This window comes from Cyprinodon tularosa, unplaced genomic scaffold (genome assembly GCF_016077235.1).
Source record: "Cyprinodon tularosa strain WSP-4 unplaced genomic scaffold, ASM1607723v1 ctg243, whole genome shotgun sequence".
In the NCBI taxonomy this organism is placed as follows: Eukaryota; Metazoa; Chordata; class Actinopteri; order Cyprinodontiformes; family Cyprinodontidae; genus Cyprinodon; species Cyprinodon tularosa.
The window spans coordinates 682,353-706,599 of NW_024038903.1; the positions used below are offsets into that span (position 1 = coordinate 682,353).

At 37.4% G+C, this 24,247-nt stretch overlaps 1 protein-coding gene across 6 annotated transcripts in view; it reads left to right on the top strand.

The window, feature by feature from the left end:
• The first annotated feature begins 1,756 nt into the window (after positions 1 to 1,756).
• Positions 1,757 to 24,247, top strand: part of ranbp3b (RAN binding protein 3b) — a 33,393-nt gene continuing 10,902 nt past the window's right edge. For 2 of the 6 annotated variants that reach the window (XM_038287712.1, XM_038287713.1), the window contains exons 1-7: positions 1,757 to 1,858; positions 3,638 to 3,693; positions 5,520 to 5,556; positions 5,645 to 5,722; positions 5,843 to 5,914; positions 11,238 to 11,303; positions 13,510 to 13,616. In XM_038287712.1, the coding sequence (XP_038143640.1) occupies positions 1,837 to 1,858; positions 3,638 to 3,693; positions 5,520 to 5,556; positions 5,645 to 5,722; positions 5,843 to 5,914; positions 11,238 to 11,303; positions 13,510 to 13,616 (438 nt within the window). In that variant the 5' untranslated portion in view covers positions 1,757 to 1,836. Of the gene's footprint in view, positions 1,859 to 3,594; positions 3,694 to 5,519; positions 5,557 to 5,644; positions 5,723 to 5,842; positions 5,915 to 11,237; positions 11,304 to 11,474; positions 11,568 to 13,509; positions 13,617 to 24,247 lie in introns of those variants that run through there. The other 4 variants (XM_038287710.1, XM_038287709.1, XM_038287711.1 and 1 more) reach the window with 4 other exon arrangements.

Sequence of the window (24,247 nt, forward strand, 5' to 3'; positions counted from 1 at the left end):
AAGCGACTGGTCTAAAAAGTGGCAGGATGCTGGCACTCGTGGTTTTGAGTTTGACACCCCTGATTAAGCAAAAGTAAAACTGAACAGTTTTAGAATCAAGCTTGTTTATGTCACAGCAAAAGTGGGGATCGTTTGCCCTCTGGTGGTTGGAAATTGTAGTTGCATTCCAACAAATAACAAGCTTGAAGCTGAAAACTAAATCTTGAAACTAAATCTTACCAAAGCTTAACAAAAATCTATGATTATTTTGAAATAGCTTATTGGGTAAAATTATTTAATGTTTCTATTGTTCTAATGGAAAATACATGAAATATGTCACTACAAACAACTGCCACAAAAAGATGGCAAGTAAAGGAAATTTGTGATGCTGATGTTATTAAAGCCTCCAATGATGCAGGACATGTGACTTTAGCCCTTTATCTGTGGACTGACTCAAGAAACAAAAGTGATAAAGGAATAAAGTATATAGTTATGAAGTATTTAAAAAGAGTAGGGTTTTTATAAACTTTCCATCTGTCAATAATTTCTAAAATGAATCCAACTAACAATACCCCTATTATTTTAGCTCTTTATGTCATTTAGCAGTGAATATGTCTTTTTGTTAAAGTGACTATTTATGCCGTTTTTGGACATATATTTCTTAAATGTTTGATGAACTTAATTAATCGAAGTCCACTCAGGAACATTTTAGCTTGATGTTTTTTTGTTGTTGTTGTTTTGGTCAGAAAAAATATATTTTGGAGTATTTTAGTTGATTATCCAACAAATCATTATCTTTTTTTATCATTATCTTGTTACCACAGGGTTGAAATAGTTTTGTCCCCATTGACAACATTTATTGTGCAGGACTTTTTGGATGAAACGAAAAAGCCTATGACCCCTAGATGTAACCAAAAGAAAATATGGATTTAATTAAGCAGACATTTTTATTGCTTACAACAAAATCTAGATTGCCTCCAAACATCTTTATTGCAGGTTTTTTTTTTTATTGGGGCTTTTGAGTGAAGAGCAGAAAAACATTTATTGCCTTACAATAAGAAGGTCTGTGGTTCAATTTCCACCTGGATGCTTGCAACCCAGCATTTAATAATAATAATAATTTATTTTTATTTATTTGAACTTTATTGATCTCACATTGGAGAAATGTACCTATGCTTTTAACCTATCCCCTTGATGAGTAGTGGGCTGCCTTTGTGGGGCGCCCAGGGAGCAATCAGAGGTTAAAGGTCTTGCCAGGAGACCCAGAGTGCCGGTCTGTGAGAAATTGGGCTCAAACTCAGACCCTCAGGAGTCCAAGCCCTAACTACTGGGCCCCTTTGCATATTCTCCCTGAATGTGAATGGGTTCTCTCCAGGACTCTGACTTCCTCCTAAAGTAAAAAAAAGAGACTGTTGTGTTATGTTGTGTCTCTATTTTGCCTTTAGAAGCCTTTAAATTAATAATAAAAAATATGTTTCTGTTTTTTTAAGTTAGTATATTAACCTAAAACTATGATTAATTGCTTAAAGTTAAGCTATTACTAATCATTTGTCTTATTTTTTTATCCGTTTTTTATTGTGGTTAATTATATGTTTGTAGATGCATCCCATTACTCTCTGTTGTACTTTTGTAAGAACAAAAATAAAGTTTTGAATTGCAGCTTTTATTCACTGTCAACTTTCTCTTCTTGATCATTTAGATGGATATGTTTCCAATTTTGTTGAACAGCACAGTAACTATAGGGACAGGAAAAGGGACCCCGTTAATCGTCGGGCCCCTGGGCCTCCCTGGAAACATCATTGCCTCGGCTCGTGTTATCTGCGCGGTGGGTTGTGGGTGTGAGAGCGTCGAAGTAAAATGGCGGACTTGGCAAACGAAGGTGAGTAAGTAGCAGTGTGAGAAAAAAAAAAAACCAACAAGGCTTTTCTGCTGATGTTGATGCTCCTTAGAACCGTGTCTGCACACGGGGCCGCTGCAATGAGACATATCGGCTCCACGTTTCTCTGTGTCTTCGGATACTGCGTGGCTTCGCGGTGTTTATAAAAACCCCAAAACGTTAGCAAACAGGCTAACGATGCTAATGCTTGGGCTCGGGCTAATACCTGGAATATGTCGGAACTGCCGCGATTGCTGCCTGGTGCTAGCCGGCTTACTTCACTAAGCTAGCACCTGGCTATTTTTAGCCTGTTTGGCCGTTTGTGATGAGTTTCCATCGAGTCTATGTAAACATAAATCCACACTGGATAAAATGCAATATTAATATATAATGTACTCTTATGTGGTTACGTGCTTTCCCCTCTGAATGTCGTAAGCGGTATTTTGTTGAACCGGCTATCGCCTGTTTAGGCGCGTAGTGGTGAAGACAGCTATTAAAACAACCCTTAAATTGACTGTTTTTTGTAACAACTTAGCCATTGGTCCTTGTAACTAATCCCAATATGTCTAACCACATCACCAGAGCTAAGAGGAAACAATACATTTATGTAGCATTGGTTGTTTGGAGAGATGACTCATGCGGGTTGAAGCGAATTAGCAGGCTAACTTTAGCCTGTATGCTAAACTAAAGTGCTTTATAGAAGAACCGGTAGCCAACGACTAATTGCTGGAAAGGGTCATAGTAAAAGTGCTAGCTGGTTAACATAAGCCGGGACCACCTCGGGTAATTTGAATTTTCGAGGTGAATATCACATTACATGCAGAATACAATACATTTGTGATATTAGCTGATTTAATCCATTGAAAAATAATAACAAAGACTGCTGGTAAATATAGGTCACATAGTATTTATTGCGTTGTTGCACCAAAACAGAACTAGCATGATCCATATTAGTGCAGTGAGTCTTAAATAGCATTGCAATATATTCAAATGCGTTCACCCTTTATTTCATACATGTGAGCTGTATTAAAGCAGGCAGCTACACCTGCCTAGAAACAGGCCCCACTCAGACACGGGAAGAAAAAAAAAAAGCTTTGTCTGATATCGTTATAGGATTACACATCTCACAGAGGTTACACAGAGAAGATGCTTTAAGTAGCTTGAGGTGCTTCCAGATATTGCCTTGTTTGTCATGCCTTGCTCTTCTTTCTGCGAATACAACACTAGCTTAGAGGTGAAGTCAAATTTTGATGTTAAATTGAAAAAGAAAATACATGCAAAATATTTTTTATGTTTGTGACAGCATTAAAATATTTAAGTTATGCTATATTCTCTACAGGGTTGACAAATATTCCTTGAGTTGTTAGCTTTGATTTACATAATATATTCTTGTTCTTCCAAGAAGTGTTAATGGGATTGTTTGATTAAGCATGGTCTGTATGGAAAGCGGATTTCTTTCGCTTAAAATCAAGATGCCCGTCACCACAGAAGCCTTTCTAACTAGAGATGTTTGTCAAACAGGCTTTCAGTCACAATTATACCATTGTAACATGTTATGCCTAATGTAAATGTATGAGATGCTTAAGTGTGCCTCGCTCTATTTTTATTGACTGTGTTTTTTGCTTTTGTCTTTTCATTATGCATCTTAATCAGCTTTGATTCTGTAGCTCTTTCTATAACTGTTATGCTTTTTAACTACAAATCATAAAGCATTACAAGGACAACAATAGAAGTGACTTAAAGCTGATGCTTGGATGACCAGCCTACATCTTTTCTTAACAGACAAGCCTGCCATTGCACCTCCTGTGTTTGTTTTCCAAAAAGATAAAGCACAGAAGGTAAGTTTCAGCACTGTTAAAGCACTTCCTTCCTTATGTGGACTATGAAAGTTTGATGTGCTCCAATCCAATACCTGGATAGGAAATCGGCTCTGATATTGACAAATTAGGTGGATGGGATATGGGCGATTTGTTTTCAGATATCAGAAATTGAACTATGTGCACTTTATGTGGAACTTTTAATTTATTTGTTTTTGCTGCTTATAGTAAATATGAAGTGCATTTATGTCTGTGTTAATGTGTTACTTTTTTTTTAACAGTTTTATGTGAAGGCTAAAGTCTTCACTCACATGGCTAAATATATTGTCAATTCAACAGTTGAATCAGATTGGATCAGAAAACTGGATCGGTGCATCTCTAGTTAAAGTAGACATGTGCTGTTATTAGATTCAAAATGAGGCATAGATTTACACTTTAAGAAAATACAAGTTGTAACACAGTTGCTTTCATTTAAAGTGGAAAAGTAACAGTTGCCATTATTATGATAGAAAATATTTGGCTTAACAGTTCCCTAATTTTCATTACACCTTTTTTAGTACTTCAAATTAGACTAGAGCAGAAATATCCGTAAAAGCTCAAACTACCTTTTAGTTTAGTATTTAAATTTGCTCTGTAGAGAATGTCAGTGGAAATTTCCTGGTTAACTCAATATCTTGGTATACAATTGAACATTTATTTGCCAAAGACATATGTCATTTGACAGTTTTGTGGTGCCAGAGAGAGAGTTGGAAGAGAGGAAATGAGAAACAGGGTGGCTGATCTGATCCAAGCAGCATGACCCTGTGTTGGGTTGACAATTTTCTTGATGCTTCGGTTTTCAACTAAAGAATGTGGAAGAAGGAAAAAAAAGAATTATACAGATGTGTCTGCTTAGGTTAAGCATCTTTGGAGATATTTTCCATTGAAAGGTGGAAATATGAGAGGGGTTGTTTGGTTTTGTTCAATCATAGATCGGTGGATGATGTTTAAGATGGTAATAACTGATGCATATGTAGTTTACAGATGTAGTTTACAGATGTTGTACGAAATATGCTTTATAAATGAGGTTCACTTGACTTAAAGGTGGCTAACTAATAAAGGAGTTATTTTATTCTTTCAACAGATCACCAGGTTGCTGTTAATTAGCAATGCTCACCTGAGAAGTTATATTTTTCCAACATTTTGAGCCTATATTGATTGTGCTTTTGGATGCAAGATCTGGGCTTGAGTGTAATTCAAAGGTTTATTATATAGTTATTAGTTGATAAGAAAAATAAAAACAGTTGATGCTATGTGCACAAAGTACAAAAATCAAAGTAATTTCTTATATGGTTTATCCATGTTTAACAACAAAAACAGGCAATGTTTTAGTAAAAACAGTTTGAATAGGAAATGACCTGTATGGGCGGATGTTTAGATTCAGATTTAAGGATTGCATCTGAACACTTAAACCCTGTTGTTGCAAATTATGTGTTTATGATATGTAAACACAACACTACAGCCCCAGCTAAATGTTCTTCTTTAGTGAAATTCAGCAGTCCAGGCAAACAGTCTGCAGCCTCATTTCCAGCAGATCTGGATCACATTTTGTTTGGCATCTCATAAAAATGACCAATACGCTAGGAACTATATGACGGGAAAGAAATTAGTTTTTTTGCTATTAGTTTCCAAAAACTTTGCCATTAACCTGGTACTAAAAACCCAGCCATGGTGTATTTTTTTTCAACAACTGGTAACGGTAGACTTACTTACATATTTTAAAGAAAAAAGTGGTGGTAACTGCTTTAAAACATATTTTAGGTTATTTCTTGGGGCATAACTGAAGGTCTTATTGTAATCTGTTGCAGCGGTCTGCAGAAGGCTCAAGTGCAGAAGATGGCGAGGGTGAGCAAAATACTTTCATTTATCTCTTTTTTTTCTGGGGGGTCTAGATTTTCTTAGAAACTAACAAATATTTTCCTATTCTTTTCAGATTCAGATAAAGATGAGGGAAGCTATTGCCCCCCTGTGAAAAGGGAACGAACCTCATCATTCCCACCCCCTCATTCTGGTAAGGACATCTGGTGACTAAGCAGACTATTTTCTTCTTCTTTCTTTTTTTTTTTTTCCTTTATTCTTGCTTGTGGTAAATTTGTATGCTGAGTGCAATGCCCTGTCTGCCTTCTTGCAGTTCCCAAGAACAATGTATTCATGCCCTCAAGTTTCTGTCAGTCTCCAACCGGGAACTCAGATTCGGAGCCAGGTGAGGCGTTAAGAGAACTATAAGCATTGCTTCACAGCTTTAAGACCTCTTTTTGAAACAAAGTTTGAAATGTTGACGAATATTGAGTGCTTTTAAGGAAGGTAATACAGTTCTTCTGTTAAAGTTGGTAAAGTCAAAACACTAAGTGATCATTTTGGCTTTGCTAATGTGTATTTTTAAAGGTTAAGTTGTCTTAGAAAACGTTTGCCCTTTAAAACTCTTGTCTGCCAGCACATTTTCAGAGCCGTTCTTGTAAAACTCTGACCACCGAACCTCTATGTGGTTCTTTTCCTTCTAAGTTCGGATTAAATTTCAGCTTCAGGGGCCTAGTGTTATTTATGGATAGAGAGGAATGTGTAGTTTTAAAGTCCACATTTTTTGTTTTTTGTAACTTTTAATAATTTATCATATCCAAGCAGACCCTGTAGTTATTACATGGCATTACTGCGAATGCTGAAATATTCAACTTCATTAGATGGCTGACTACTCCTGCTGTTGAGGTTGTTATTGTTTTTTTGTTTTCTTTCTTCATTGCAGATCGAGCTGCAGGTTTGAACAGTAGCTGCCTCAATCAGTGGCACTTCTGATCAGGCTTTTACCAGAGCAGCTGTTGCAGCCTTACTGTTAGTTTGGCGACTAACAACCTTTCTTTGTGTGATTTAAATTTAAAACGTGTTTCAAAGCAGTGATAAAACTGTAAGCTATTAAACATAGAAACATGTAGCATCAACACCATTATTATTAGATTAAACAAGATGAAATGCTCCATGCCAAAAATAACTTTGTAGGCCTTCTGTTCATTTTTTTCCCTTATTTTTTTAAGGGTTGCTCAGCTTTATATTCTTTGGCTCAATAAATGATCTGTGTCACTTTTCTGTTTGCTGCAGACAGATCATGCTTTTTCCAGAGCAGAGAGAAGTGAAACCTTTGCTCTTTGAGTTTGGCATGATTATTGTAAGAACTTATTAAAACCCTGAGTAATTCGAAAAAAAAATTTCACTCTGGGAGCTATTAGGGCTACACATAGCCTGTAATTATACAAACAGGAAATGTTACCATGCATATGGAAAGGGGCCTTGATATTATTATTATTATTAATATTATTATTAGGTGTTATATCTCCAATACTGCAAAAGTTCTATGCCATAAACTAACAAACAGTTCTTTTTGCCAATGAAAATGAACAGTTTGGGATGCGTTTGTATTTTGTATACCTTCAGTCAATGAAATGTGGATAAATCAGCCACCATTCACTGCAGTTTTTATTCTGTTTTTGGTCACTTTTGATTCCCCAAATAGTTGGAATTTATTCAGATTAGATGCATAGGGTCTGTGAAAATAAAAATATAAATCTTTGTAAATGTTCTTAAATTGATTAAAGGGTTTGATTGACCTGTCTAGCATATTAATACGCTTTGGTCTAAAACATGTTTCAAACCTCAAAAATGAAAATATTACCTTGCCAAATAGTTTCTTTATTAGTATGAAATCAAAATAATTTTGTTTCAGATAAGAAAGAAAAATGCACGTCTGCCATCAAGCATAGCAGAATACATGATGAATAAAAAGTTGGTGCCTTGTTATTGGAAAAAAAAAATGCCAGCAATGAATTTTAGTAAAATATGTTTTGCATTTTTAGCTCATTATTTCATCTTGCAAAATGTTTGTATTTTGCAAGATGACATGTAAACCAGCTTGTAAGATGTAAACAAGGCTATTAAAGTTTGTTGCATTCAGAACTGAATTATTTTTTTTTTGTGAGTATACCAGAAGATCATGAATATATTGAGTAACTGGAATTTATAGTTAATTAATAGGTCTTTCAAATCAAGGTTAAAACTAATGAATTATTGTCAGTTGAATGATTATAACTGTAATTTGCTTACTGACCAGAGTTTTTAGCCTCTTACCTATAAGGTTGGACTCCTGAATCCGGCTGTTAAAAACCCAGTTGTCTTTCATTTTTAGTAATTTAGAAATTAAGGCTATGGCTATCAGAAACTTTATTAATCACCAACCAAATAAATGTCTCTGTTTATTCAGTTGTTATTAAAAGAAGAGTGAATCCAGCTTGAGTGATAATCGTTCACTGTGTAAATTAAAACACAAAAGATTGCAAGTTAAAATACGATGGTTACTTTTATTAGCTACAATCACACAGTATATCTAATAACTAAGCAAACACTAAACACTACTGTAAATAAGCAAAATAAAAGGAGGAGAGGGGTTTAAAAGTCTTTAAAGTCTGAGGAATGTTCGCAATTTAAGGCTTAGTGCATTTGAAAGTGTCTTAGAAAATAATAAAACCTGATGCAGAGATGTTAAATGCTGTCAAACAGTGAAGTTTCATTCAGTTTATGGGGAAGAATGTATAATGATTCAGGAATGCATTAAACTACGATGAGGCTGAAATGGATTAGCTCAGCTGTTCCCAGGGGTTCGGGTCTGGATGGGTCCAACTGAAACAAAGAAAGGGTTAGCTCATGGTGTAGCCTCTATAACGTGTTCAGCACAAGGTAGCTCGAACTACAATGCTAGCCAGTCCACTGCAGCAGTTAGCTTCAGAAACGTGACTCGTTCAGTCTGCATTGAGGATTAGTTTTCAGTTAAACTCTTAAAACCATCAGCAGTTGAATCAGAAAGCTTATTTAAAATAAAACACCAACATAACTACCTATTCTACCTCGTTCACCCAACCAGAGCACTTATTGGGCATCAGATGGAATGGAGGGGCAAGGATGTTTGGTTCGGTGGAGTGAAGGCCTTCGGCTCAATCCAGTGGTTAGCTTGTAGGCGTAGCCTCCAACGGCACCTCCTCAGTGCACCTCCGTCTCCCCGTCTCAGGCAGTCACAGGTCTGGTGGCTTCTAACGGCTCCTTCAGCGAACAGCGATTGGAGGCCCCATTGTTAGGCACTTAGATTTTGGTTAGCAGAGCTGGATTAGCTCTTCTCTGTCTTTTCTGTAGCAGGTTTCAAGGGACACTGCGTTCAAATCAGTTTGAATCGCGTTCAGCTCCTTCTGTATCGCAGGAAAGAGTCAGTCTTACTCGGTCCAGTGAGCGCAGACTTCTCCAGAGGGATTTGGTTGCTACGTAGCATAGCCTTCAGCTGGAATCACTTAGTATCTAGCCTTACGCGACCCAGGACCACCGGCAAAATAGGAAGTTACCTCTTTTATAACTTCTGCCAGATGGGTTTGTCTTTAGAGGGGAGTATTTCAGGTTACATCAGCTACACTTGATCCAAACACTTTGGAGGGGCCCATCATCAGGTTGGTTGACTTGCTGATCGTTATCATTCAATCTTATTGCTACTGAACTTACATAGAATTCAAGTAGGTTCGAGGCTTGTTTCAGAGATGCAGGTGAACCTTGTGCAGGACCCTCAGAGCACATTGTTGCCTTGGATTAGTTATAATGCAGATCTTCATAAGCTCCCTCTGGATGTTTGCAGGTGCTCTCCACATCAAAAGTATGGATTACAGAGCAATTGGATGTTATTTAATGCGCTTACAAAAACAGCCCTGTGGTTACATTACCCTACAAGCTCAGTTTATCTGCAAAATGTGCCCTTGGGAACACAGCAGGGTTGATTCTGGTTTATTTATTTTCAACATGAAAATGCTGCATTTTTTTTTTCTTTGCTGCTTCTGGGTCTCCCACAGGTGCCATACAGCCTACTGGTGGTGTATGAAATTACCTTGTGTACCATTTGCATGACAGGGCAAGAATAGTCAGTATTGAGATTCGTCTTCAATTCATCTTTCAGATAACTGTCTAGGAGGCTTTCCTTTTCTTTTAAGTAAAAAAAAAATCCTGCCAATGTGTTTTTTTTTTTTGTTCTTTGCTGATGTTGTCATCAGGATAATGTTCACTGTTACAAGCTGTGTTTGTACTTGGACTAAAAAAAGATTTGTTTACTGATTATTTGACATTTGTTAAAAAGGATTTTCTGACATATTTTTAGATTTTTGTTTTTATTAATAGAATTAAATATTTATCTTCACTTATGCTATACTGAACTCACTTGTTTTAGTCTGTCATATAAAATCCCCCCAACATTTTGTAAAATTTATAGTGAAGTAAAAAAAAAAAAAGGAGTAGGAAGTTTTTTGAAAAGCATTGTGTGAATAATGTTTCTCCATTTAGAAATCTGACTTCTTACAGTTATAGATGCTGTCCTACTCTGTTTGTGTGTATATGTATATATGTGTGTGTATATATGTATGTATGTATGTGTATGTATATATATATATATATATATATATATATATATCTTTTTATAGGTGTTACAAAGGTGTTTTGAATTGGTTTGTTTGAACATGAAATCAGTCGTAGGAAAAGCAACTTGGTTCTGTCAGAAACAGGTTTGATGGCTCTTGCCTTTTTAATGGCTCTAGTTTGGGTTCTGCGTGATGGAGCAGTGTTTACATTTTGCATGTCGGTAAATTCCCTGTTTCACAGAATATTTTTTTCTAAGGAAAGGTTTGCAGTTAAAACTTAAAAAAATCTTAAAATTTAATATATTTTTAAGATGAATGTAAATTTCTAAAGGTAAATAAACAAAAGCAACTCTAACTACTAATACCAACAGATATGTTGCATAACTGTTGTGTAAATAATATAGATAGAAAATGTACCATTAAAATAAGCACTGAGCTGAGCTGCTAGGATGATGAGCCAAACCATGAAATGAGCCTCAGGTGGAAGATTTGCTTCAACCTTCATCGGCTTTTCTTGTTTTTTCCTCTCATCAATAACTATAAGGCCTTTTTACTTATAGTTCAATCTGTCTGTAATTCAAATGTCCTTTTTTTTCTCACTTGGGACTTTTCAAGGCCGGATACTATGTGGCTTTTGTCAAAAAGTTTTATATATTGTGTGTTTGTCTTGTAGTCCTGTAGAGAATAAGAGAGAAATGTGTCTTTGTGTTTGTGGAGCCATTCAGAGCTATTGTTTTTCCATTTGTACTTTGCAAGCTCTCTAGAATAAGTTTTTATATTGTGCTCTATAACTAGTAAGTCTGGAGCTGAAAATACTAATTTAAATGGATCAGAGAACAAAATACCTCCATATTTATTCAGTTAAATTCCATGTCTATTTATGTAGCTATTTTTCAACAACATGTGTCATCGCAGGGCACTTTAAAATAGTATCATGTTAGAAATAATATATTGCACTCAAGTTTTGCATGCGCCATGAATGTTGCTGTGGTAACTCTCCACGGTTAGAGTAGTGGCATTCAGATGCAGATCTATTTCTCTTGCTTTGATCATTTTTAAGTATGTTAATATTTGTGGACTTTTCTGCCTCTATCTTACCAGAGGAGAAACCTGTGGGGTTTCGTTTGAAGCCACCAACTCTAATACATGGACAAGCACCAAGTTCTGGTAGGTTTCAGTCATTTCTCATTGTTCTGCTGAGTCAGTGGATTCATTATAAACATTTTAAAGAATACCTTCAGACTTGAGCGTTTTATTTGCCCTATATATCTGTTCTGACAGTGACAAAGCCATACAGTGGATTTAGATGATATATAAGACAACTTATCGCTATTTCAGGTGTCCCAAGTCAAAAACCCAAGGAGCAACAGCGCACTGTCCTTCGCCCAGCAGTTCTCCAGGCACCGCCCTCCAAATCCCATTTAGAGTCCAGTGAGTACAGCCAGTACTTAGGTTATACTATGAATAAAACTAATTTAGACAGTTTGAATAAGAACTGCATCGCACAAGTGTCGTAGGGTTATAGGAATGACAAGTGAAACAAAGGAGGGACTTAATTTGGAATGCTGTTTGGCTGGGTCCCATGACTATAAAGGTCCTTTTTAAAGACGAAATTCAATCTGCAAATATGGAGTCACCTGAAAAAAAATATTTTATTTAATCACCTCTATAAAAAAATAAATAATAACGTGATTGTTTTCTCTAACCTGAAAGTAGAAACACTGGCTTTTTTGTCAAACGTTTCCAAACTCCTTTTCTTAATGGAGTTGAAGATTCATGACGTTAAATGCGCCAAGACTAGCTACAAAAACGCACATAAGGAACAAGAACATCCCTCCTTTCCTTATAACAAGTAGCCATGAAAGAAAAAAGCTGTCTGGGTATGAAGAAGCGTCAGAATATTTAGTGGCAGTTATGGGTAATCAACCATATCAGTATGAATCTGAACCTACAGTTTATCCAAATATCAGGTGATTATTTAGTATTAACTAGTTTGAACTGACAGAACAGTGTGGCTCTGTTTCACTAAAACTGAAATTGGAGAGAACAGTCCTCATTTAACTTTTAAAAGTAAAGCAGCACAGAGTTAAAGGTGATTTGTATCAAGTTTAAAGTCGACGCCAAAATAACGAATCCTGACTCGGATAACTGGATTCTTTGACAACCATGACACCAGAAATCCTGTTTAACTATATTGATATAAATTATCTGTGGTGGTAACAGCACCTGGCAAAACAGTGTCCTGCTTCGACTTGTAGCCAATCGACTGCATTGATGACGGCTTGTACTTAAAGCGGTCGCTGCCCAGACAGTCTAACAGGTTTGGATTTTAATTGAAACCTCAGATCTCATATTTCCAAGGCTTTTAAAATTTATTTTACATTTTTTCGGCTCTTCCGGCCTCGTTTAAACTAATTGGATCACAATAAACCTGTACTCTGAATAGGGTGAATTTCTGTTTTTTTATTATTATGTATGTTTAAAGGTTCTAGTTTAATGTGATTTTGGCTTCAAGACACTTTTCATTTCTCCTTTAATTCTGTGAATGTCATAAACATATGTCACATACTTGGATTCTTTTTCTCTGTATAACTTTAGCATTGGGATTTGAATGGAGATGTCCTGAGTCCAATATAAATATTCAGTGAAAGGACCAATCTTGGAATACATTGGAATTATTTGATATTGCTTCTTTTTAAGCAATAAAAAGATCAATCATAAAACTAGTTTTACACTACAGTGTTACTTCATCTCACTAACCACAGGTTGGTTTAAAATGATCACACAACTGAAAAAAGATCAAGGTTGTTAATTTCATTGATACTTTTGAGCTCTTAACTTGATTAGAATAAATGTCTTTATTTCACTTGACTTCCTTATGACCTTACATAATAAAGCAGAGAAGCCTCTAACGTGTATTATAAACTAGCCTTGTTGTTGGAATGTGTTAAATTTATGCCATAATGATTTAAGAGGATGTGCAAAGTATGTTTCAGACTTTTATGGAAGATTACAAAGCTGGCAGCATGTTTCACCTTTCAGGCTTCTTGTCCAAATCTTTTTCTGTATAGCTTTTTGCGTGTCATAACAAACGTGAGTTATTGGTTGTGTTACATTACCTCAAAGAACTGGTTTAAAATATTCAGAAGGGAGCACTGAATGGTAAACAACAATTGGCAGGCTATTTGGGGGGGAATTATATTTTCTTAGGCTGGTAGATGTTTCAAAAAGTAAAGGTTTATAAAGTTTTTCACATGCTACAACGGGCATATAACATAACGGTGGCACTTTTCTATGTAATCCATGTATACAATGGGTTTTAGTGATGTAATAAACAAATGAATAATAACTATATTTATGTGTTTGAATTTAGATTCCACTTGTGGAACGAACGGTGTGAAAAAGTCCCCCGAAGGATCAGTCAGTCAGTCCTTCTTCCTGAACAACAAAGAGCACTCGCCTACACAAGCCAAGTCACTGGTGAGTTTGATCATCATAGTGCTGCTTTGCTGTTGTTTAATGTGGCTGCAGTTCACAGACAGAGTTTTAAATGTTGGTATTTCTGCATTGAGTCAAAACGGTGATGGTGAATAATAGAGCCTCGTTAAATGACTCAGCAAATGTTTTTACACTTTTCTTTATGATCTCTGTTGTTTCTTATCAAGTGGGAATGCTTATGCATTAACACTTATTGTTTTTCTCTTTTTATTTTTCTGACTCTAACTAGCCCCGCAGTTTTCAATCGATTTTAATTTTTGTATCAAAACGTTCAGCTTGTTCAGGAGAATTCTATGTCTTTTGGTAAAGATATTTTTTGTATTTTTTACGATATTCAGCTTTTTCTGCGTTTTTTTGTCCCGTTGAAATGCATGTAGAATTCTTGGATTTCAGCAAAATTCAACTAAAACTTCATCTTTGACCTTTAACTACCGTATTTTCACGACTATAAGGCGCACTTAAACGTCTTTTTTTTTTCACTCAAAATGTGCGGTGCGCCCTTTGGTGCGGTGCGCCTTATGTGTGTTGTAACTGCGACTTTTGAGACCACCTCATTGAGGAGATGATGAAAGAGTGGCTGAATGTAAGGAGACCAGGTGTTTTTTTTCCACTCATCACCATCGCTGTTAATATGTAACTCCATGCGTGCCCATCTCACAGCTGATGTGAAAAACATGGGGAAACAAATTAACGCTGTGCTCGCTGTTCAACCGCTCGACATCGGTGTGAACCGGACCCAGCAGGTGCAGCAGAAGCAGCGAGTTTACATGCAAAGTCAATGGTTGACGCGCGTATAGGTGCAGCAAAAGGTCCCGCAGCGCGTTTTGGTGCAGCACGTCGGGAGCGTTTAAGCATCTGAAGCGCCGCCAACGCGCTGCTGCTGCTCGAGATGGAAAAATTGAAGTTTTGCTGCTGGACGCGCCGCATCAACCAATCAGAGAAGCTGATCTGGGAGCTGACAGCGAGACAGACACAGCGCTCTGATGACATTAACGCAAATGAAAAAGGCTGGATGGATGAGGAGATGATGAAAGGCAGGTGTATGTGAGGAGACCAGGTGCTTTTTTCCACGCATCACCATCGCTGCGTGCCCATCTCACAGCCGATGTGGGGAAAAAAAGGTGAATCAAATGAACGCTGTGCTCACCGTTATCCCGGGGGTCTGACAAAGGAATTTCAACCGCTCGACATCGGTGTGAAGCGGCCGTTCAAAGTAAGGCTGCGAGTGGTGTGGGAGCGATGGATGACAGACGGAGACCACAGTTTCAGGATAAGTGGAAGGCAGCGCCGGGAAAGTTACGCCACCGTTTGCGGATGGATTGTAGATGCTTGGACTAAAGTGTCTGCTGGCTCTGTTGTTCAAGCTTTCGCAAAAGCCGGCATTATTTCTGAGGAGCCGCGCTGCACGGAAAGTGACTGACAGCGAAGAAGGGGAAATTGGCATGTCTGATTTAGCCGGCTGTTTAATTCAGAAACAGAGGATGATGACTTTGATGGGTTTGATTAATACTTTGTAATAAATACATTAATAAAGCACAATCATACTCAGTTTTGCTCCCGCTCTATTTTTCTACCTGAAAGCTTAATTCAACAGCAGCCTCTGGGTGGGTCTCCTCCTCTTCAGCGCGGTGGCTGGCAGGTGTTTTTTCATCTAAATAATCTAAATCTTGCAGCTATATTTGCTGTGATCAGTGGGAATAAAGTAGTTTTAATATGTTTTTAAGTGAGAAAGTCCACCTGAAAACTTAATTGCAGTCAGTTCATCCAGATTATCTATTTCTGTCGGAGGCGCTCAGACCCCCACATACCAGCGGTGCACCAACAGCAGAAATCCCTTCAACAGCAGCCTCACCGCGGCGGCTGGCAGTTGTTTTTCATCTAAATAATTTAAACTGCAGGCACCAGGATACCGGCAATAAAAGCGAACATATTCCGTCGGCAGGTTTTAGGATTTTAAGTTAATTTAGGAGTGACCACAGCGCTGTGTCATCTGCGATGTGTCTGACTCACGGCCAGCTGCCAGGTTTGATTAATACTTTGTAATAAATACATGAATAAAGCACAGTCATACTCAGTTTTGGGCCCGCTGTATTTTTAAATACGCAGTATAGCTATTTAAAGGTAGTAGAGGACATGTACCTGTATATATAAAAAATGCGCCCTATAGTCCGGTGCGCCTTATGTGTGTGTTAAATACAGAAATGGCACACATAACTGAGACTGCGCCTTTTAGTACGGTGCGCCTTATGGTCGTGAAAATACGGTACTTCAGCATACTTTCAGCTAGAAACACCATTCAACTTTTAAAATGTTTACGTATCTTTCTGCTATTACTGTTTAACTCAGCTTTTTGCCAACTTCGACAGTTTTGCTTCAGTGAAGCTTCAAACTTTAAAAGAAAATTTAAAAATTTTAAGATTTATAATGAAAGTCTATGGACAGAATTCTTCAACTGCTAGAGTGCGTGCTCTAGCTTTTGAGCTGTTCTGGTTTTTCTGAACAAATTGTTCTCACTCCCTCATTTTTCACTCAATTGAAATAATTATATAACCTGGACATTAATAATAATTGAATTATACATCAAAACGTAGGTATTTTTGTCAGGATTTAGGAAATGTAATCCTCATATGTTTGGGATTTACATTTTTCCTGCAGTTTGGCCCAGACCACTAAGAAGTCCACACTTCCCCAATAGAAATACAATTAGAGACTTGCCAAAAATCACAGCCGAAAATCCAAAACGACACATATTTTCGTATCGCTGCCATTTCTAAACTGTTTGATGTACAAATATGAAACTTGGTATAGAACATCTTCAGACCCTTCTTGCACTCACATTGAAAGGAATTTTTTCAATATCATTTATGGTTTAGCTGTTTAGCTAACTTGTTCATGCATAGGAAAACGTTGATTCTGAGAAAAATCCTCATACTCAGAAAAAACACATTTTTACATCGTCACCCTGGCCAAATAGTTTTTAGTAGAAACATGAAAGTTGGCATAATCGAAGCCGAAGGATGGCTGACGCCAACAGTGAAAGAATTTTTTAAATACCTTTTACGGTTTTGGCTCACCGCTCGTTTGTTCGGAGGGGAAGTTTTGCTTTTGAGAGCACAGCTCTACCATGGAGCTGCATGTTATTTAATGAGACCAGCAGGAGTGACAAACCTTTATATTTCTCCTTCCCATTAAGGTTGTAAATGAGCTAGAGCCATTACCCCAATCGGAGACAAAAGGATAGCTGTCGCTCAGACTGAAATAATTTTTTAGATATCATTTACGGTTTGTCTTCAGCACTCGTTTTTTTGGAGCTGTTTTTCCCATTCAAAAAAGCCTGAGAACAAAGGAACGATACTGCTGCGCTTTTCTCTCTGTCACTGACAAGCTCGTTAAGCGTTGTCAAGGTAACCGAGCTTCAAATGGGGTTTTTACCTCTGCCACTTTATACAGCACATTTTAATCTAATGAAGGGAGACAACACTGATTTAACATTTGGAAATGGGTACTATATGACTACTGGCCATAATCATTCCCTTGACACGCAACCCTGATAGACTTTCAAAATAAGACTCCAGGGACCCTACAAAGTAAAAGCCCCTACATTAAACTTATATTTTTTTTCCCAGCATATGGCTCAACATTATGAGCCAAACTCAACCACTTTTTTAAAATTAGACTCAAGGGGGCTTTTCAAAACACACCCCACAGCAAATTTCAAAATAAAAGCCTGAAATTGTCACTTCATCTTCTGCCCTAATAACAGAGGAAATAAGTTATTTAAGGATTGGAAAGTCATCAAGTATCACTGCTGGGTCTGACTCTTTTCTCAAAACACAACCCTGCTAGACTTTCAAAATAAGACTCCAATGACCCTACACAATAAAAGCCTCTATATTATACTCGTGTATTAATAAAACAAATGGCTCAGCATTATGAACCAAACTCTACCAGCTTGTTTCTATTAGACTCCGGGGACCTTTTCAAAACATACCCCAGAGCAAATTTCACAATAAAAGTCTCCCATTTACACTCTAATACAGCATCTATTCACCCAATAACATGGAAAATCAGTGATTTCACATTTAGAAATGGATTCTATATCACTGCTGGGCATGACCCTTCCATGGAGACACATCCATGATAGACTTTCGAAATAAGACTAAAGGGACTCTGCAAAATAAAAGCCTCTTCCTTACACACACTCATTCATTGTGCCGTATGGCTTGTAGCTATGACCCAACCTCAACCAATTTCTTCAAATTACACTACCAAGGCCTGTTGACCACACCCCTTAGTGCATATTTCTTAATAAGGTTCTAAGATTTACACTGTAATAAAGCATCTGCTAACCTTGTAACATGCAGCCTAAGCCTGCCAACGGTGCTTTCATCACCACAGTGGCTCGTAACATGCAGGTTAGATTTTTTGATAAATTCAGCTCCTTAAGTGGTATTAGCTCTCTTTCTATAAGCTTCTCTATCTGTCCTTCCTCTGCTTGTCATGGTCAGTCTTGCACATAGGTTTGTAGATTTTCAATCCTCTAAGGATGATACTGTTTTCTTTTTGCTGATCAACCGACACATTTTAAATCATTTCAAATAGTTTTGCCAAATCTTGACATTTCCACATGATTCCAAATTCGGATACTTATTCAATACCATCTTCCTCAACATTTTATTTCCCATCCTTAAGCTTTTCCTTTTTTTTTCAACCAGATAAGATTCAAGTTTTTTTTTTTTAATTTCTTTTCTGATTCAGCTAATTTAATACTTTTCAGCCTATGCTTAACTTTGGCTTCATTCTACCCTAGAAAATCTTCAGATGATTCAATTGTTTTCTGCAGTTTGAAGTTTCTGATGACTTCCTATCACATTTTCATATGTTCTTCAGGTAATTTAAGCTTTTTTCATTCAGCAGAAGCATTCTCACTTGCTGTTTCTCCGAAACAGCTTTTTCTAGTTTTAATTGTATGACTAATTTGACCATTAAAAAAAAACTCATCTCTATGTTTAGATGTACACAAATTTTCATTCAAGCACTTAACAATAGTTCCAATTTTGAAGCGTAAAAGTCCACTCTGTGTATCCGCTAGGTTCTCCTCTCCTCTCAGTCTTTATGCAGGTAAAAAAAAACAATATTTTCAGGCCGCCTCTAGACTTCAGACACTGGCTGCATTTGAAAAGATCAGATCCGTGTTGTTCAGATTATTATGAGAAGATAAAATACTGGTGGCATATTGGCACTTTTGGGGGAGTGTTGGTCTTGTGGTTAGGGCAGCGCGCTTGTGCTCTGAGAACGTTGCAAGTATCCGGTTCGATCCCCACAGCCTCCACTATGGGTTCCTGAGTATCGACCCTTAACCCTACACTGCTCCCTGGGCGCCGCACGATGGCAGCGCACTGATCCCCAAGAGGATGGGTTAAATGAGGAAAATTTCTCCAATGTGAGATCAATAAATCAATTAGTAATTATTATCAAGGCTGCAGTGTGAAATTTCAAATTTCTGGGTTTTTTCATTGGGTGCACAATCAATGTTTCAGTTCTGTTGGAATTTTGCCATAAGCCCTTTATGTTTAACAATTTCTTGGTTTTGTGTTGTGAAATTTCTGTCTCTACATCCAACCCTCCTCTTTTATTCGGGCTTGGGACCGGCAAAGTAACCTTAAAGGATACTCAGGCAGAGTTACTTTTTTTTTTTTTTTTTTTCAAACTTTTACAGCAAAGTGATCTTCCCTTAAATGGTAGAGCTAACTAACTTGTTGGTCAACAAAAGAGATATGGCACTGTTATGCAAACAGAATACAACATATGTGTATAATATAAAATGGGACAGTACAAACACTAATTTGTAGGGTAAAACTGTTTAAATAACATACTTCTTGGATTTTTTTGTGTTTCAAAACTCAGCCTCACTTTTCACAATGTGTTTGCTTTTATTTTCTGCCTAGAATCCCAGGCGTTTTGCTTCTTGAGCTCTTGTTCCCACTATTGGATGTAATCTTGATGGTATTAGTGATCATCCCTGATCTCTAGTTTCCTAAGAAGGGTCTGGCTTTTCTCCACAGCCTTCAACCTTTCTGCCTCACTTCTGTCCAAAGAGGCTCGTACCCTTATGACTTCTTGATAAAGTTCTTGCCACAAAGCGCTGACAGTTTCTACATGATTAGAGATTTCAGTTTCTGCTTGGAGCCTCAATCTTTTCTCTTCTTGGGGCAACGTTTCCAGCTCCTGGATGTCGTGTTGAAGTTTTTTCTGGTCGACCTCATTGGATGTGCTCTGAGTTTCTTTTAGTTTCCGTTTTTCTGCCTGGAGCCCTACTTTCCTCTTTTCTTGAAGCTCTTCTTCCAGTTGTTGAATGTCCAGGTTAAACTATTGGATGTAATCTTGATGGTATTAGTGATCATCCCTGATCTCTAGTTCCCTGAGAAGGGTCTGGCTTTTCTCCACAGCCTTCAGCCTTTCTGCCTCACTTCTCTCCAAAGAGGCTCGTACCCTTATGACTTCTTGATTAAATTCTTGACACAAAGCGCTGACGTTTTCTACATGATTAGAGATTTCAGTTTCTGCTTGGAGCCTCAATCTTTTCTCTTCTTGGAGCAACGTTTCCAGCTGCTGGATATTATGTTGAAGTTTTTTCTGTTCGACCTCCTTGGATGTGCTCTGAGTTTCTTTTAGTTTCCGTTTTCCTGCCTGGAGCCCTGCTTTCCTCTTTTCTTGAAGCTCTTCTTCCAGTTGTTGAATGTCCAGGTTAAAATATTGGATGTAATCTTGATGGTATTAGTGATCATCCCTGATCTCTAGTTTCCTGAGAAGGGTCTGGCTTTTCTCCACAGCCTTCAGCCTTTCTGCCTCACTTCTCTTCAAAGAGGCTCGTACCCTTATGACTTCTTGATTAAATTCTTGACACAAAGCGCTGACGCTTTCTACATGATTAGAGATTTCAGTTTCTGCTTGGAGCCTCAATCTTTTTTCTTCTTGGAGCAACATTTCCAGCTGTTGGATGTCGTGTTGAAGTTTTTTCTGTTCAACCTCCTTGGATATGCTCTGAGTTTCTTTTAGTTTCCGTTTTTCTACCTGGAGCCCTACTTTCCTCTTTTCTTGAAGCTCTTCTTCCAGTTGTTGAATATCCAGGTTGATTATGTCCAGGTCATCCAGTCTCACAGAAGCTGAACCCTCCTGAAATCTTTTCTCTATACCTTTTAGTTTGTTAAAGAGTATCTGTATGATCTCTGTAGCCTTCTGTTTTTCTGCCTCTACTTGGATTCGAAGATCTTGCTCTCTCTTAATATCTTTGTCCATTTCTTCGCTCAAAGCCTCTAACTGTTCAAAGGTTGTAGTCTCTGCATTCAACCTCAGCTCCCTTTCTTTTTCTAGCTTTTCTTGCAGCTCTCTGATGGTATTATGCATCTCATGTCTCTCTGAACACCGTTTGGACACCTCCAATTTTTGGAGTTTGTCGGAAAGATTCTGTGTGATCTCCAGAGCTTCCAGTTTTTTATATTCACTTTCAAATCTGAGGTGCTTTTCTTTGTGAAGATCTGTCTTAGCTTGCTCCAGCTTCAGCTCAGCCAAACGCATTTCAAACTCGTATTTAGTGTTGAGGTGGAAAATTTGATCTTCATATTTCATTTGTAAGTTAATGAGTTCCTTCTGGTGTTTCTCTTTTGTGTGGCAGCAGGCGGACCTCATCTGCGCTTGGATTTTGTCTTCAGCTTGCTGCAGTTTGCCCTTCAGCTCCATAATTTCCTGCTGCAAAGCCTCATTTTCTTGGCTTAGGACCTTGTTGAACCTTTGGAAGACGTTAGAAGGTTGATTGGTTCCAATATTCTCCATTGTCTTATTTTTAACAAGGTGCTGCTAAGTGAAACTGTTCTCTCAAGTAGATCGCTAAAGAATGCATCTGGACTGTGCACTAGACTAGGCTTCTAGAATTATTTATAGAATTCTAGGTTACCTACATCATAGACTGATGATGTCATATCTATCGGCATGGAAACAGTCACTGATCCCAGATCAGCCTGTCCACTGAATGGAACTCTGGTCACATGACTGCAAGATAGCTAAAGATACAGGTGAATAAGACTGAGCAAATGGCATAGAACAAAGGTTCCACTTTTATACGTGACTAAGGACAACTTAGCAGAGGTATCTGTTTTGATTAAACATAATAAAAAACTAACCCACTTTTATTCTAAAGCAAAGTGACAGATGATGAAATAGAAAAAATATTAAAACATGAAAAGCATTTTAAATTGACAAACAAGTTATAGCAACACAATATTTTTAATATCCACAAAAGAATAAATAATAAAGTGGGAATGCATAAGTTTTCAACCAATTTCAAAAAATTTTGTATCAAAATGTTCAGCTTGTTCAGGATAATTCTGCTATGTTATGAAAAAACACATTTTTACATTGTCACCGTGGCCAAATCGTTTTTAGTAGAAACATGAAAGTTGGCACAATCGAAGCCGAGGGATGGCTGATTCCCACAGTGAAAGAATTTTTTAAATACCCTATACAGCTTTGGCTCACCACTCGTTTGTGGGGGTTTTCAGCACCTGAAAGCTCAGTGAACCTGAGGTGCTCCATGTAATCCAATCAGGCGAGAAGGTGGGACAAACAATATTGTTTTTCTTCCCATTAGGGTTATGAAAGAGCTACAGACATGAATGTTACCCCAATCAGACACAAGAGATAGCTGTCACTTAGACGGAAATAATTTTTTGGATACCATTTATGGTTTTGGCTCACCACTCGTTTGTTTGGAGGGTTGGTTTGGCTTTTGAGAGCTCAGCTCTAACAAGAAGCTAAATATTGTTTGAGAGGAGCAGGTGTGACACACCTTTTTATTTCTCCTTCCCATTAAGGTTGTGAATGAGCAAGAGCCACAAAAGTTACCCCAATCGGAGACACGGATAGCTGTCGCTTAGATTGAAAGAATTTTGTAGATACCATTTACGGTTTGCCTTCAGCGTTCATTTGTTTGGAGCTGTTTTTCCCATTCAAAGAAATTCTGAGAGCGAAGGAACGATAGTGCTGCGCTTTTCTCTCTGTCACTGACAGGCTCGTTAAGCATCGTCCAGGTAACCGAGCTTCAAAGAAAATGCCTACCTCTGCCACTTTATACAGCACATATTAATTTAATGGAGGGAGACAACACTGATTTAACATTTGGAAATGGAGGCTATATGACTACTGACCATGACCCTTCCCTTGACACTCAACCCTGATAGACTTTCAAAATAAGACTCCAGGGACCCTACAAAATAAAAGCCTCTATATTATACTGGTGTATTAATTGATGCAAATGGCTCAGCATTATGACCCGAACTCAACCAGCTTGTTTCTATTAGATTCTAGGGACCTTTTCAAAACATACCCCAGAGCAAATTTCACAATAAAAGTCTCCCATTTACGCTCTAATACAGCATCTATTTACCTAATAACATGGAAAACCAGTGATTTCACATTTAGAAATGGATTCTATATCACTGCTGGGCATGACCCTTCCCTTGACACAAATCCATGGTAGACTTTCAAAATAAGACTATGGGGACTGATAAAATGAAAGCCTTATCCTTACACACACTCATTCATTGTGCTGTATGGTTCATAGCTACGACCCGAACTCAACCAATTTCTTCAAATTACACTACCAAGGCCTGTTGACAACACACATAAATGCACATTTCTTAATGAAGCTCTAACATTTCCACTGTAATAAAGCATCTGCTAACATCGTAAGCAGATGCTTTACTTCTGTCAACTTCCAGGTAAACAGATACTTTTGGACTTTTTCTTCTGGTTAATCAAATTTAAATTTTTTGCTTTTAAGATGAGTGTGTTTCTGCCATTATTTTGCCAAAGGATTCTACCCTACAAAATCTTCAGACGATTCTACTGCTTTCTGCTGTTTTAAGTTTCTGATTACCTCCTATCACATTTTGATATGTTCTTCAGCTAATTTCTGCTTCTTTTCCTTTATACAGTTTCTTTTGCTAATTTTTCTTTTTTCATTCAGCATAAAAAAGCATTCCCACTTTGCTGTTTCTCCAAAACAGCTTTTCTAGTTCTGTTTGTTAAACTGATAACGTTACTTTTATGTGCACAATTGTAAGATTTATTTTTGTGCAGTCTTTAACATGTGGCTGATTTTCTCACTTTTGTCCCACAAAATAATCAAATGTACCATTCAGTTGTTTAATACATTATTAAATGGTTAAACATGCCATTAAATAATTTAATATACTCGATAAATTCTGACATGAAGTAGTTAGATGTATAAAAGTTGTCCTGTCCTGCCAGTTACCAAGCCAGCTCTTTGTTCTCTTTTAAGAACTAGGATTAATACCATTTTACTTTTTTTTTTCTTCCCCCCCCTCTCCTGGCCCTGTTTCCACCGAAATAGAATCAATGTCATGCAATATTTCTACTGTTTAAAAAAGATAGCTCCATTATAGAGTTGTAAATTATAACTGTTTTAGCATTTTCTTTTACTACACTTTTAAAACAGCCTCAGCTAAAACAAAGTACTGAACATCTCTGGAAACTGATTAAAATATCAGGAATATATATTAGTAGACATAAGGACAGTTGGTAAGAACAATAAA